Source organism: Neurospora tetrasperma, assembly GCF_000213175.1.
Source record: "Neurospora tetrasperma FGSC 2508 unplaced genomic scaffold NEUTE1scaffold_81, whole genome shotgun sequence".
Classification (NCBI taxonomy): Eukaryota; Fungi; Ascomycota; class Sordariomycetes; order Sordariales; family Sordariaceae; genus Neurospora; species Neurospora tetrasperma.
This window is the reverse complement of record NW_009799179.1, coordinates 1,784,734-1,800,042: the sequence shown is the minus strand read 5'-3', so window position 1 is coordinate 1,800,042 and position 15,309 is coordinate 1,784,734. Positions and strand designations below refer to the sequence as shown.

Here is a 15,309-nt window from a genome sequence, read left to right as displayed (position 1 = left end):
AAAAGTACACTTTGCCTACCTACCTATGTACTGGGTTTACACCAGTAAGTAGTACTTGGGCAGGAGGAGATCCAGTAGTTTAGCCACATGCTGAGAGAGCCTTATCACTTCCCCGCAATATCCAATTGGCCAAATCTGTTTGATTTTGGAGCCACATGCCACCAACGCCTCGTCAATGTCAGAAAGCCTCAACGAGACCAGGCAAAATCCCTGACGATGCTCCGGCAGGCATTCAAAGTCTGGAGCGAGCTTGCTCGACATTCCACATGAACCTCAAACCCCACAGTGAATCTGTCATCGATCTGTGATGGACCGCCTCAGCCCGCTGCCTTTGTCCAACCAAATGATCATCATCATAGTATACAGTCCGAGAACATTCTTGAGAGTGGAACGATCAGTAACAAACAGGTAGATAACTGAAGCTCCGTTATCAAGTTTCATAAAACATGGACACTTTCAATGTAGCAAGGCTGTTGCGTTGATGCGCCTGGGGATGTATAAATGGCCCTGGTTGGGTATCGGAATTCCACAATTCAAATAATCATCAGTTGGCTCAAAAGATGTCATCTCTGCGTCCAGGTCGGAAACGGAAGCCCAGTATAACGCTGTAGTCATCTCGTTCTACTCTGATCTATCACATCTTTGGATTTGAAGACCTTCTGAGCGCGCTTAAATGCTCACAATACGTACTGGTAGCAGAGATTGGCCCGGTGAAGTGGTTTGTCACGTTTGCTCTATTTGCGTATCCCTATCAACCGCAAGATGCTAGGTCGAGAAACAGAGCGGCCGCACAGCCAGACAGGGCTCGAATTGTTTGTCCTTCTGTGACTCGTCTGGCCACGGATTCGTCTGGCGTAGTCCATCCGATCACAAGTTGGCTCGAGGCTCAAAAGCACGTACACCTGATCAGGAGGAGGCGCATCGAGCCGGTTCTCGTGTGTTTTGGTTTTGGTCATGGTCATGCCACTGGTATTTTTGATTCCTATAAGCACTCCCGCATCCCAGACCAAAAAATCCATGCAGGATATCTATCCGTGTCGAACGCGATGAACCCCATGCAGAGAAAAACCAAATACGCCAGGTCTACCACCAGTCCTATCCCAAGAGTACTTTAGATAGTGGTCTCGTAGGCGACGGGGGCAACGGTCTCGGGCTTGTTGTCGACGACAGAGATGGTGCGAGCCTCACGGGGGAGAAGGGCCTGGCGCTTGAGCTGGACGGGCTTGCCCTCAGCCTTGGCCTGCTTCTTGAGCTCGGCGTTCTGCTTGACGCGGCGAAGGAAATCGTCGCGGGAGCGGGAAGGCTGGATGTGCTCGATGCGGACGTTGATGCGCTTCTCGATGTAGCGGTGCTTCACCTTCTTGTAGATGATGATGCCGACAGCGGACTTGGTGACGTTGTAGATGACACCAGTCTTGCCGTGGTAGACCTTGTGGGCCATACTAATCGATTTCCAACGTCAGTTTCATAGCTCGCCCGTATTTTTCCCAAAAAGTCCTCGTCGTTCGCATTCGCATGTGCCCCTCCTCTTTCGAAATTCCGATGTTTCAGAACCCCAACATATTCCGCATCTTGGTGTTTGTCGCAATTGTAATGGCCCAAAAAAAATAAGAAGCGTGGAAATGATCGTCGCTTACCCCTTCTGGACAGCACCGTTGACCTTGATGTCGACGATGTCGCCAACCCTAGCAAAAAGTTAGCCATGACGTCCCAACTACCCCAATTCGTCGCTGTCGCAACATACTTGTACTGCTTAAGGTAGGTCGAGAGGCGGATCATACCCTTCTCGCGGAAGTTCCGCGAGAAGGCGTATCTCGTACCAGCACGGAGACCTGCGGCGTGACCCATCGTGACGATTCGGCGTGTATGGGGATGCTGAAGACGGTGGTTGCTGCGGGCGTCAAATTTGGACGACGAATTTGTGTGCAAGCAAAACTAGGTCTCGATTTCCCGTTGTATGACTAAGCGAGGTGGACAAAGCTTGGGCCAACCACCAGCCTGCCAGCGTTAGGGCAAGCGGATTTGTGCCGGCAAGGCTGGACGCACGGGCCACCACAAACCCTCCTCCAAGTGGCCCTTTGATTTTCTTACTTTGAGAAAACGACTTTCGAAACTTTTCGCTGCCAGTCGACGATCTTTTGAGAAAGCCCCCAACAACAAGATGGCGCCTCGTTCTTACTCGAAGACCGCTAAGGTCCCCCGTCGCCCTTTCGAGGCCGCTCGTTTGTGCGTCTAAGTTTGATTCCGAACTCCTTTTCGACGGCCTCTGCGAAGCGACAGCAATTGCAGCGGGAGCAACCATCTCCATGTTCTTTGCGCGTGCGATCGCTCGCATGCCTCAAATCACCGGCCACTGAGCATGAGCTTGACTCTGCTTATGTCGATTGTGATCATACGACTAACTTTCGGACCTCAGGGACTCCGAGTTGAAGCTCGTTGGCGAGTATGGTCTTCGCAACAAGCGTGAGGTCTGGCGTGTGCTCTTGACCCTCTCCAAGATCCGTCGTGCTGCCCGGTAAGTTTTTCTCGCACCCCATCCAGTTGTCCAGCAAACCAGGCCCCGAAATGGGCCTCAGGCGCTGGGGAATGATATGCCAGGGAATCGCCCGATTACTAACTTCTGCCACAGTCAGCTTCTTACCCTCGACGAGAAGGACCCCAAGCGTCTTTTCGAAGGCAATGCCCTCATTCGCCGTCTCGTTCGCGTTGGTGTCCTTGACGAGTCCCGCATGAAGCTCGATTACGTCCTTGCCCTCAAGGCTGAGGATTTCCTTGAGCGTCGTCTCCAGACCTGCGTCTACAAGCTCGGCCTCGCCAAGTCCATCCACCACGCTCGTGTCCTCATTCGCCAGCGCCACATCCGCGTCGGCAAGCAGATCGTCAACGTCCCCTCTTTCGTTGTCCGTCTCGACTCTCAGAAGCACATCGACTTCGCCCTCACCTCTCCCTTCGGTGGCGGTCGCCCCGGCCGTGTCCGCAGAAAGAAGGCCAAGGCCGCCGAGGGCGGTGAGGCCGCTGAGGAGGAGGATGAGGAGTAAATTTGAGGCGCCTATCTTGGTGGGCTGGGTTTCAGGTGCATAGCATCGGCTAGTAGGAACACAGGTCTTGGAAGGTTCATTTTGCCTTAACCTACATTATGATCACGGTGTCCATGTAGTCAGGGATCAAATGCATGCACGGTTGGCACTGAAATATGTGCCTGGAAGCTAAGAAACCTCCGGATCTGAAGGCACCACCTTTCAAGTCTCAATTATACACCATCTTCTTGTTGCATGCTCAGAACCGCCAGACTTTGTTTTTGTGAAGCTTCTCAAGTGCCCCGTCTTGGATGTGTCAGCCGATGTACTCGCGTAAGTTGCTTTCATGTCTGGATTTCTCTACGTCATGTTTTAGTTCCGCAGGCTACTCCAAGGGTACACAAGGTATGATCGGTTGGGCACTCTCAAGTTGAGGCACTGTGGTATCATTTTTAACATCAAAAACTGTTGGTCATACTGTTTACTTATCCCAAGCATCCGCCTTCTCGCTTGCAGCTATACCTGCCTCTCCTGTGCAGTAACTGTTCTTGACAAATGAATGACAGCAAGCGTAGCCCCATCTGAAGTCTGACCACCAACTGCCCCAAACAGACGTGTGATTGTTGATGTACACGTCCTCGAGATACTTGGACTTGCCGACCTTCTTCGGTGCCCCCTTAATCAGGCCGGCCTCGTCATACTCCACAAAGGTCTCGCTTTCCTTAATGGTTTCTCGAAGTGCGTCTGAGATGACGGGCTGTGTGCCATATTGGTTCGCCAACTCTTCCGCTCTCTTCCTCCGCTTGGCCTCGCGTTCCTCAGACTCCTTCTTGCGTAGGATCTCACCAGCAGTCGGGTTGGCTTGCAAATGCAGGCTGGTATCGCCCGATCGCTCCTGTGCCTCCCATGCATAACGCTGGGCCTTTTCGAATTCCGCTGCTTCGCCAGAAGCACGGAGGAAACTTTCCTCAGCGAACAAGGCGGCGGACTTGTCGGCTATAGCACCGGCGTCGACGAGGGCGCGCTTCTTGGGGTTGTACTTGGCGGAATCCGAGTCCAAGTTCAGAAGGTACTTCGCTGTGTCCTCGCGAATACGCATAGATTGTTTAGTCGTAGCACGATCGCGTCCCATATCAGATTCCTCGTCGTACTTAAACCCTGACTTGTCGTCTTCCGGACCATCTGCCCCCTCCCCATCCGGCGTCTTCTGGTCTCCCTGTAATGCCCGTCGAGCCTCCTCCAGCATGTTATACTCCTCCACCACCTCCATGTACTGTTTTGGATCATACGCGCTGTAAACATCTCGCTTCGCCTCGTAACCCAGCTTCACGTCGCGCACGATCCGGTCCGCCTGGATATCCTTGCCCGTCGCTTTGGCGCCGAATTTGCGTGGCCGTTCGAGACAGTCTTTCTTCTTGTGGCCCATGGCGCCACAATTCTCGCACGCGCCCTTGACCCATTTCGTCCTTGCCGGACCAGCCTTCTTACCCCGGGCGAGAAGTGCGGCGGCTTGGGCGGCTTTGTCTTCCTCCTGCTGCCGCGCACGCTGATGAAGAAGAGAATCACCTTCTTCATTATCCAGACCACTGACATAGAAGGGCTGTTTGCTGATATATGACGGGATGTAGATGTTGTCCTCCTTGCGGGCGGCGCCAGCGCCGGTCTCCGACTTGTCGGTTGAGCTTGGGGCAGCTGTGGCCTGCTCGCGTCTATTTGGTGGTGGGGGAGGCATGGTTACCTTGGTGTTAAAGGGATGTGATCCAAAGGCCCTAAAAGAAATGTACTGAATGAAAAGATAACTTGATAGTCTGTGTGTCGAGAGAAAAGTTGTTGGATCCGAGACTCGGGGCAAGTTCAGTTGCTTTACTCAAAGGTCGTCGTGGTTGGACGAGAGTTCTGCGGCAGGCATGCGGCCGGTCAAGGGAGGTCAGCAGCCAGTGCACCTTTGTGCTCTTTTGCCCTGAACCCAGCTGTCCGTCAATTTGTCATCTTCATCCCTAACCCCCAATCCACGGTACCTGCTCACTTCGATGATATTCTGTTCCGCATCATGATCTTGTTTCCGGTTTCATTGTCAAAAGGCGCTCAGTGTATCCGGTAGTCAAGGTGTTGTCGATCGTCTTGAATCACACCAAGTACACACACGTTCATCGACAGGACGGCGGCTCAATAAAAGACAGCTTTGACTGGAACACGCCGATTTGAGCCAGCGTCGCATCACGTGCTTTGGCGTCACTAGTACGTGTACAGTCGCGCGCGCTCGACGACTTTTGTGGCGCGCATGCCATCCTCAACCAAACAACCCGAAAAGCGTGTCTCTGAGGAATGAACGTCGCATCATCGGGCAGCCGGATAGCTTCATACTGCTCCGGAAACCTAAAAATGAACATCTGGCACCTCCAGCGGCCAGCATCATGGAATTTATAAGACTTCGACTGAACTGTATTGATCACTACCAAGCCACGCCAACCGGATATGATCCCCAGTTTGATCAAGATGTGCGCTTTTCGCGTTCGCGGAAGGCTGCCAAAGTCCCTGTAATTCGGGTGTTCGGATCGACCGACAAGGGCCAGAAAGTCTGCGCTCATATTCATGGTGCCTTTCCCTATCTGTATGTCGAGTATGACGGAAATCTAGAACCCAACAAGGGTGAGTGTTTCCTTGTTTCTACACATATGGTTCGCGCATACGTTCCCTTTCTCACATAGTTTTAGCCTACGAATATATCGCAAAATTGCGTGCATCCATAGATCATGCGTTAGCTATCAGCTACCGAAAAGATCCCATTCGCGATCGGCCCAAATATGTAGCACGGATTACGCTGACAAAAGGTATACCCTTTTATGGCTTCCACGTGGGTTATCGCTTCTATCTCAAAATTTACCTGTTCAACCCGGTGGTCATGTCGCGTCTCGTCGATCTCCTTCAGCAAGGTGTTATTATGAGTCGGAAATTTCAACCCTACGAGGCCCATCTGCAGTATCTCCTTCAGTTCATGGCTGATTACAACCTGTACGGCTGTAACTACCTGGATGCGGCGATAGCCACCTTTCGAGCACCTGTACCGAAGCATGACAGCAACATCGAAGGCCGTGAGACTGAACATCACTGGGACGATGCAACGATCCCGCCAGAGCTGATTACGGATGATTACAGCCTTCCCCGGGCTAGCCACTGCTCCCTTGAAGTGGACATCTGCGTCGAAGACATCCTGAATCGAAAGCAAGTCAAAGAGCGAAGGCTTCATCATGATTTTATCGAAAAGGAGCAGCCGGTGTCAAGCCAAGAAAAGCTGGTGCACAGTATGGCTGGACTCTGGACGGATGAGACAAACCGCAGGAAAAAGCGTATGGGAATAACGGACCCTGAAGTCAACCCTTTTCCTCCGGAAGTCTTGGTATCAATGTCTGCGGACCCACGTCAATCACAGGTGATGGGGTGGGTTCATGAAGCTGGGTACCGTGCTGGTATCCAACAATTGGTTTCTCAGGAACAGAACAACACAGATGGACGTCAGGAGACTTTCTCCAGCTTTGTGCAACCAGTTCCATTTGAAGAAACTATCAAGACCACTTTAGAGTCAGTGGAAGACTTCTACCCAGACAACTTGAGCCAAGCTCTGCAAATCGAAGCACAATTTTTTCACATGAATGCACAGCATCTCATCAATATCGATGTCAACGAACAAGGCATTTTTCAGCTAATACGCGAGCCACATGCAAAACAGACTCGACACGAATACGCGGGCAGAATCCCACCGGGGGAGCCTTTGAATGGTGTTGGAGAAGGATTTGGTGTGGGGGATTCAATGACTTATCGTATGGATGGGCGGATCCGTGTATACCAACCCAGAACTTCCATCCGTCATAAACTTCTGAAGATTGCCCAGACTTACTCTTCCAATCAACCAGCCAATACAGGTAGACAAGCCGGGGTTCTTGGTCCTGGAGAGCGACAACAAAGATCTCTCAAGCATCCCAGGCCGCCGGGAGAAGTTGATCATGGTGCACCTGCAAAACGTCAGGTGCTCCAAGCTGAGGACTCAAGGGAGTTACTTCACATGAAAGCCGACCCTCCGCAAAGAGCTTTGGAAGAGGCTCCGAGAAACGCCCATGAACAAACTCAAGGTGCAGGTCAGCCAGGGCCTCAGAGAAAGCTCCAAAGTGACCCTCCGGAAAGGGTTTACGAGGAGCCAAACAAGAGGGTTCACGAGGAGGCTCAACCAAAGGTCCATCGAAAGGCCCAGCAAAGGCCTCGGGAACATGACCAGAAACAGGGCCAACAGAAAATACAGGAACAAACTCAAGATCATGATCAGAGAGGAGGCCAGAAGGAAGCTCCAGAAAATTCGACATTTACGACGCCAGCTCGGACAGTCCAGCCAATGAAACCCAATAATCAGGATCCAGCAGGAGAGGAACAATCGGTGAATAGTCTGCAGGTCGAGCCACCAAAACCTAAAACATCTCAGCCCATGAAGTCTGCTATGAAGCAGAGCTTTGCACAAGAGTCCCAAAGCCGTACGATCAACTTTCCCGTCGTCAAAGATCCACAAGATCCCAACACAAGGGCGCGACTGAGCCAAAAGAGTGGTTCGCAGAAGAACGAGGGTAACGTCACCAGAAAGCAACTTGCCTTCGACCCTCAACCCACCATTTTAGGGCCATCGGCTCAGGCGAGGCCCGGTCAGACTAAACCCAACCTAAAATCGTCGTCCAGGCCCCTTGACACGGCCCCTGTGGCTTCGGCTCCGGCACTCTTGTGGAGTGGCTCAAAGAAAATGTTTGTCCTGAACAATAAACCTCCATCCCTAAGCGAAGTTCGCTGTACCATGCAGGTACATGGCCTACCTGATGTCATCTATCAAGACGCATATTACAGTAAGGATGAGGATGTTCCCTCCAGACCGAGAGAATATGCAGGCAGGGAATACCGACTTGATGGTAGCTCTGTTCCTTGGCTCCCCGATTTCGACCCGACTGGCACATCTTCGGCGACATATGGCGAGAAACCAACCTCCGGTGCCGACTGGCCGATGCTGGAGGCAATCTATGAGGCTCAACAAGAGGAATGTGCCATGAGGGGTTGGGAAATAGCAGATCCTCCTCCTTCTTTCAAGGAAGTCAGTGATTGGTGGACAGATAAACAAAAAGATCGCAATCCAAAACGATGCCATTTCACACCCCTAAAAATTGAAACCTACCGCTCCCAAGTCGCGGGCGTGACGCCAAAGAAGAAGCATGGCTTCGAACATCCCGAAAAGACAAAACCTGAAAGCGCACAGGATCAGGCACAGTACATGAGCGCCATGAGCCTAGAGGTGCATGTTAACACCCGGGGCAAGCTAGTACCGGATCCTGAAGAAGACGAAGTGCAGTGTGTGTTTTGGTATCTGCGGTCCGAAGTAAACGCTCTCCGCGGAACTCAGGCGCCGGATGATACGGCACGGGGCATTGTTGTTTTCTCAGAGGATGGGTCGCTTGCAGATAGAATCCGAAAGCACACATCCGTGCCAGTGGTTCAAGAGACAACAGAACTTGATATGATGGTCCGGATGGTCGAGATTGTGCGGAACCATGATCCCGATATCTTCACGGGATATGAGGTGCATGGCAGTTCATGGGGCTACCTTATTGAGCGAGCGAGGATAAAGTATGAGCTTGACCTCTGTGATGAGTTCTCACGCATGAAGTCTCAGTCAAATGGGCGTATCGGTAAGGATGCGGATCGCTGGGGCTTCAACACGACATCCTCGATTCGAATTACAGGACGGCACATGATCAACATTTGGAGAGCCATGAGAGGCGAACTCAATCTTCTACAGTATACCATGGAGAATGTTGTTTGGCATCTGCTACACCGTCGGATTCCTCATTACAGCTGGAAGACTTTATCGGATTGGTATCTGAGCGATCGACCGAAGGATCTGGATAAAGTTCTCCGATATTACCTGACGAGAACGCGACTTGATCTTGAGATTCTGGAAAAGAACGAGCTCATTCCCAGGACAAGCGAGCAAGCAAGACTGCTTGGTGTTGACTTTTTTTCTGTCTTCTCTAGAGGATCACAGTTCAAGGTAGAGTCCATCATGTTCAGGATAGCCAAACCCGAGAACTTCCTTCTCCCTTCTCCAAGCAGGAAGCAAGTGGGTGCACAAAACGCTCTGGAGTGTCTACCCTTAGTGATGGAACCGCAAAGTGCATTCTACAGCAGTCCTTTGCTTGTTCTTGACTTTCAGAGTCTGTATCCCAGTGTCATGATCGCCTACAACTACTGCTACTCGACCTTCCTTGGGCGTATCGTCAGCTGGCGAGGTAGAAACAAAATGGGTTTCATGGACTACAAGAGGCAAGAGGGGCTTCTTAGTCTACTCAAAGATTACATCAACATCGCCCCAAACGGCATGATGTACACAAAGCCTCATATTCGCAAGTCACTTCTTGCAAAGATGCTTACCGAGATTCTCGAAACTCGTATCATGGTCAAGTCCGGTATGAAGCAAGACAAGGATGATAAGGCGATTCAGCAACTGCTGAATAACCGGCAGCTAGCGCTGAAGCTCCTCGCCAACGTCACCTACGGTTACACATCGGCCTCGTTCTCAGGTCGTATGCCCTGCTCCGAGATTGCCGACAGCATCGTCCAAACCGGTCGCGAAACCCTTGAGCGGGCCATAGCCTTCATTCATAGCGTCCAAAAGTGGGACGCCGAGGTTGTCTACGGCGACACCGACAGTCTTTTCGTCTCTCTCAAGGGCCGCACCCGCGAACAGGCCTTTGAGATCGGCCAAGAGATCGCCGACGCTGTCACCAAGTTGAATCCGCGGCCCGTCAAGCTCAAGTTCGAAAAGGTCTACCACCCATGCATACTCCTCGCCAAAAAGCGCTACGTCGGCTACAAGTACGAGAGTCGCGACCAGACCGTGCCCGTGTTCGACGCCAAGGGCATCGAGACGGTCCGGCGCGACGGCACACCCGCCGAGCAACGGATCGAGGAGAAGGCGCTCAAAATCCTCTTTGAGACTGCCGATCTCAGCCAGGTCAAGAGTTACTTCCAGGAGCAGTGCCACAAGATCATGCGCGGCGCCGTGTCCGTGCAGGACTTTTGCTTCGCGCGCGAAGTCAAGCTGGGCACGTACAGCACGTCCGGTCGCGGCGGCCCGGCTCCCGCTGGCGCGCTGATTGCCACCAAAAAGATGAAGGAGGACGCGCGGGCGGAGCCGCAATATGGCGAACGGGTGCCATATGTGGTGATGGCCGGCGCGCCGGGAATGAGGCTGGTGGACCGGTGCGTGGAACCGGAGGAGCTGCTGGATAACGCACATGCTACGTTGGATGCGGACTACTACATCAACAAGAACATCATTCCGCCGCTAGAGAGGATCTTCAACTTGGTCGGCGCGAACGTGAGGACTTGGTATGAGGAGATGCCCAAGGTTCAAGTCTTGCGGAAGGTGGTGGAGGATGAAGACGCTGCTGAAGATGCTTCCAGAGGCCCACTACTGGGACTGCTAGGGGCGTCACCAAGCAAAAAGGGTACGGCAGCGGCAGAAGCAGCTGCAGCTGCAGCAGCGGCAGCACTAGAGATGGAAGATATGTTGGGAGAAGACGACGAGCTCCTCCCTCCTGATGTCGCAGCAGCCCAAGCCCAAGCGCGCAAGACCCTCGAAGCCTTCCTCAATACCACCATCTGCACAGCCTGCGGCGTCAAGATCAAGCGGCCGCTCGGGGTAGGGCTTGCGCGCGAGCTGGGCATGCTTGAGGAGGGCGAGGGCGCCGTGGACCGAGGCCTGCCGCTCTGTCGCCGGTGCGCTTCGGATCCACCCACGCTTATGGTCGAAATGCAGGCCAAGGTCAGCAGAGCCGAGAAAAGCTACGTGGAGATTATGAAGGTGTGTCAGAGCTGTGCGGGCTTTGCGTTATCCGAGGAGGTGCCCTGCGATAGCAAGGATTGCCCTGTTTTTTACTCGAGGGTGAAGCAGAGGACGAAGGTTACGGCGGTAAAGAGGGTGATGGAGCCGTTGATCAAGTTGTTTGGAGAGATGGAATTGGATAAGGCGAGTAGTGAGGATGAGGGTGGCGATGAGGAGGATAATTGGGAGCTGGAAGGAAGAGGTGAGGTGGTTGACGAAAGTGGTGTAGAAATGCAAGAAGACGCAGGAGTAAGGTATGAGGAGGAGAAAGTGAAATTCGAAACCATTGTCAAGAGCAAGGTTAGAGCCATGAGTGAGGAGTTGGCGGAGAGGAAAGAGATTCTTGACAACAGATTTAAGAGCCTGAAGGCGGCATCGTTGGAATGGTAGTCAAGCCTAGCGTGGTTGTTTGGGTCAAGGGGATTATATAAAAACTTGGTTTGTCCATTCTTACACTGTTGTTGGATATTCCACTTACTCCGTCAACCACCGGTGGCTTGATGGCTCATAAATTTGAATCGGTCGAAACGTTGTATAGTTGGGCCTGGACATCATCTGACCTTCATGCTACGAGGCACATGAACCTCAGAAACTCCCATTCCTAGTTTTTTGCGAGCCACCCACGTCTTTGAGCAAGGACTGCGGAGAAACAACACACCCAGGACTTTTGAACTTCCTCTCTTCTTTTTGTTTCGCTTTTCTTTTCAAATAATTTTTGGTCCTTACCTTTCTCTTCTTCATACTCTCTTTCTTGGAAAGGGTTCCACTTCACCATGGAAATGATGTCTGGTCATGGCTTTCCCCGGGAGAGTGTTTGGTGTCCGGTTTGTTTGCTCGGGGTTCGGCTGATTAAGTTGTTGTCAATATGAAGGAATCCAACCTCCGGTAAACCTTCATTTACAAGTTCTATGACCGTCATCCACGGCGTTCATCATCCCAAGAGACTAATTACATAGAGGCTTGACACATGGTATTGCCGCACATGGATCCCTTGACTGCGCTCTTCCAGGCTTGATCGGGAAATCTGGGAAATCCGCGGATGCGTAGTTTCAGTAAGGGTCTAACCGAGGTGTTGCATACTGTACACTACAATACACCCAGTAGGTTGCCGGCAGCCTTGTCTCCAAGCCATAGCTGGGTAGGGTAGGGTATCATATAGAAAGGGCATCAAGATGGTTTGGCATGTTATTGGTCGCGTCCCTGTCAACGGTATAAGTATTATTTATTGCTGCTCCGAGGGAAGAGGGTGGTGAACAGTGATGAGGTGTCCATAAGAGGAGCCGATATGAAAAGCCTTACCACAGAAACACGCGCCCAGCACATGGGATACAGGGATATATACATCAACCCAGTCTTGTTTGTTAGCGCGGGACTTCGTTACGCACTCTTTGCAGCTCTGTCGCAGGAACCGCGTTAACAAACAAACCAGGGCTGAGATATATAAAGACACGGGATCCTGGCCGTTGCTGGCAGCAGGTCGCTCGATGACGGATCTGGGAAACCATCATTCATTGCACGGACGGCGGGCCGGCGCCATTCCTTATGCAGGTACCATTACCATCCATCTCGGATGGTTCCGGCTCGGTGGTGTTGGCGAGATGGAGATGATGAGGCATAACAGGGGAACATTAAACCATCTCTCTCATCAAACGGTTGTGGATACTATACCTTTTTAAACAGGGTCCTTTTGCGAGAAACCAGCAAGTTCGTGTACAACAACTTCTTTTCCTTCACAGGTTATGGCGATGGTTTAGGGGACTCGCCAAGTGTGGATCCCAGTTAAGTTGACGAGTGGATGTAGCTAAATAGGGGTTGCCAGGCGAGCGCCAGGTCAGCAGACCTTGCTCGCTGTTGTGGCCGTTAAATCATGGTGTACTGTAGAAAGTGTTGGTGATGTCAATCCCGCCGTTGTAACAATGGACGTTGGGGATCAGAAGAAAGACAAGAAAGAAGATGAGGAAAGCAGTGAAAAGAAATGGAACGGGTTGGTGGTAGCTTGATATTTTTTTTTCCTCTTTGTGATAATGCCCAAGTGCCTACGAGCTCTCACTTTGCCTCCTTCTTTCTTTTCTTTTAGCCCGAAGTGTCTGAGTTGATGATGAGCTATTCGTATTGGCTTGTTGTGACGAGCAGGGTGTCCGCCTTTGGTCAAGTCACAATAAAGCCCATACTATAGCAGCGTTACGTCACACGCATGCCGTGGAAGGACCGCGGTCTTGACAAAGATCCCATCGAGTCGATGATAAGATGATCTGGCGGATTGGTTGCCTGAGGTGGTGGAAGGTCGCAATAACCCCACGAAATGTGAGGCGGTGTACCGTAGGACAGAAACATCAACCTGAATATCTACCTAGTGTACAGGTGAATATTCTGTAGAGTATGTAGGGAAGCGATTAGCGAGCTGCACCGCGCACATCGTTTGGCTCGTTCCCCTGCATTCGCGCCTTGGCAAAGGAGACGCAGCTACGGCACTGGTCCGAGAGGTCGGGTGTCAAGTTCAGTTCCCCAAGCTGGTTAGAAAGGGAGGGAGGGAGGACTGCCGTGGTAGCCTCGTGCAAGACGACGGCGACAAGTGATTTGACGCGGGGATGAAACCCCCCAAACCCGGAGAGAGCTGACGGTGCAGTAGTGTACTTTACATAGTATAGCGTCCAGCAGCAACCTCAATTCGTGCTCGTGAGATGTTTCCGGTGTTGCACTCCGAGACTCCCACCGGCCATGGACTGCTGTGGTCGTCCCTCCCTCATTTCCATTATTTCCGGCTCTTTGACTTCTCAGTGGTTAATCCTCTCCCCCCTCTCATTCCTGGCCGATCTGCGGCATAGTACGTGTAGTGTACAGTACCTCTACATAACACCCCTTCCTGGCCTTCCATGCCCGCTGGCTGATCAGTGCATGAGCCAATGTGGTGTCGAGAGGTGGAGATCGTGGATTTTGTGAGAATTGGCATGACTGCCCGCCGTTCCACTGGCCCTGGACAAACTGCTTTCCATTTCGACTCACGCGGAATCACGGTCGACAGTCGGTGCCACAACCTTAGCACTGACTGGCACCTGCAGTGCCCGGTGAGAGCGCCTCCCTGGGAGCTGGCTCTCAGGAGGCAACTGAACTGCACTGCAGTGACGGAACTTAAAGTAACTTGAAGTAGGTACCCATGTACAGATAGTATGTAGTGATATGGGTAAGTTTAACCCGTGGGCCAGGTCGTTGACCACACAGTGCTCACGAAGCGTTGGCTGTGGTGGCCCGTGCCAGGTACGTGACAAGGGGGTTTTACTTTGGCTCGCAACCGCAGTAAACAAAACTGTACATGGCACTGTGCATCTATTGGACAAGTGGGCCCTACAGTTATTCAAGGACTCCGCCAGTCGCGCGATCCAACCTGACCAGTGTGGAAAGGGAAGTGGATTGGAAGCCCAGTGGAAGTGGAAGCCGCCAGGCACACTGCAGCGCCATTCAGCGATCAGGCCCAGGCACACAGGCACGCCCCGACGACAAGGCAGGCGCACTGCACCACGGCAGCGGGCTCTCCCCCGTTTCCCCCCCTCCCCCCCCTTCCATCTTGTCGACTCGGACTTCCCTTGCACCACAAACTGTTGAACTGCGAGTTCGTCCCGTCCTTCGCATCATTTGAGTTACGACTGACCACCAGTGAGGGCCTCTGTGACAGCCAGCAAGCCGAACAGTCTTGCGCGCTGCTGGGTCCAATTTCCCTCTTTTTTTTCCCCTTTTCATTGTCTCCATCTCCTATCATATCTCTTCCGTCTCCGCTCCGACGGGATTTCCGTCTCAAGGGGCTTCTCTCCATCTTACCTAATTAAACCGTCCGGCTGCCGACCGTGTCGGTGGAGGGCTGCAAACTCCAACTCGCCCGACCGCGCCCCGACCGATTCTCTCCGCCAGAGCCAGGCCAATCCCCGGCCATCACACCGTGTTCGTGCTTACTTGGACGCAAAAAAGAAAAAAACATAATCGTGGAGGAGGAAAAGAGCGCGCGCGTGCGTGGCAAAGGGACGAGACGGATACAGCGCAAGCGCAAGATATACACTGCAAGGTGCGCAACCGCAGCACTCCAACAGCCCAGTCGATCATCGCACACTCCAATTCCTCCCACAGTCCACACTCCCTTCGCTTCCCTTTGCATTTGCACTACCGTGAGTGGGCGTACGCACATGTGCATAGTTGGCTGTTAGAGCTGTCTAGAGGCAAGGCACTACGTAACGTATTGCGCAGTGCTGTGCACAGGTCGCTGCACCTGGTGTCAGCTCTCCATCAAGTGTCGTCGTGCAGGCGTGGATCGATGTGTGATTTGCTAGCCTCGGCGTGTCAAATTCAATCGTTGCTCGCTTCCACCGTCCCCCTCCTTCATCACTCCCAATC

General features: G+C 52.5%; 4 protein-coding genes across 4 annotated transcripts; 2 read left to right on the top strand and 2 right to left on the bottom strand.

Annotated features, from left to right (window-relative positions):
- Positions 1-640: 640 nt before the first annotated feature.
- On the bottom strand, positions 641-1,910 carry NEUTE1DRAFT_89567 (uncharacterized protein; the record flags this gene model as incomplete). The annotated part of the gene is made up of 3 exons (XM_009857147.1): positions 641-1,442; positions 1,638-1,685; positions 1,745-1,910. The coding sequence occupies 3 exons, from the start codon at positions 1,846-1,848 to the stop codon at positions 1,112-1,114; spliced, it is 483 nt and encodes a 160-aa protein (XP_009855449.1).
- A 216-nt stretch (positions 1,911-2,126) lies between these two features.
- Positions 2,127-3,279, top strand: NEUTE1DRAFT_118548 (40S ribosomal protein S9; the record flags this gene model as incomplete). Its single annotated transcript, XM_009857146.1, has 3 exons — positions 2,127-2,226; positions 2,417-2,515; positions 2,630-3,279. 3 exons carry the CDS (start codon positions 2,162-2,164, stop codon positions 3,036-3,038), a joined length of 573 nt encoding a protein of 190 aa, XP_009855448.1.
- A 92-nt stretch (positions 3,280-3,371) lies between these two features.
- NEUTE1DRAFT_149508 (Pre-mRNA-splicing factor slu-7) lies at positions 3,372-4,779 on the bottom strand (the record flags this gene model as incomplete). Its single annotated transcript, XM_009857145.1, has 1 exon — positions 3,372-4,779. One exon carries the CDS (start codon positions 4,747-4,749, stop codon positions 3,499-3,501), a length of 1,251 nt encoding a protein of 416 aa, XP_009855447.1.
- A 652-nt stretch (positions 4,780-5,431) lies between these two features.
- NEUTE1DRAFT_125454 (uncharacterized protein) lies at positions 5,432-11,425 on the top strand (the record flags this gene model as incomplete). The annotated part of the gene is made up of 2 exons (XM_009857144.1): positions 5,432-5,666; positions 5,768-11,425. 2 exons carry the CDS (start codon positions 5,432-5,434, stop codon positions 11,317-11,319), a joined length of 5,787 nt encoding a protein of 1,928 aa, XP_009855446.1.
- Between the last annotated feature and the right edge of the window lie 3,884 nt (positions 11,426-15,309).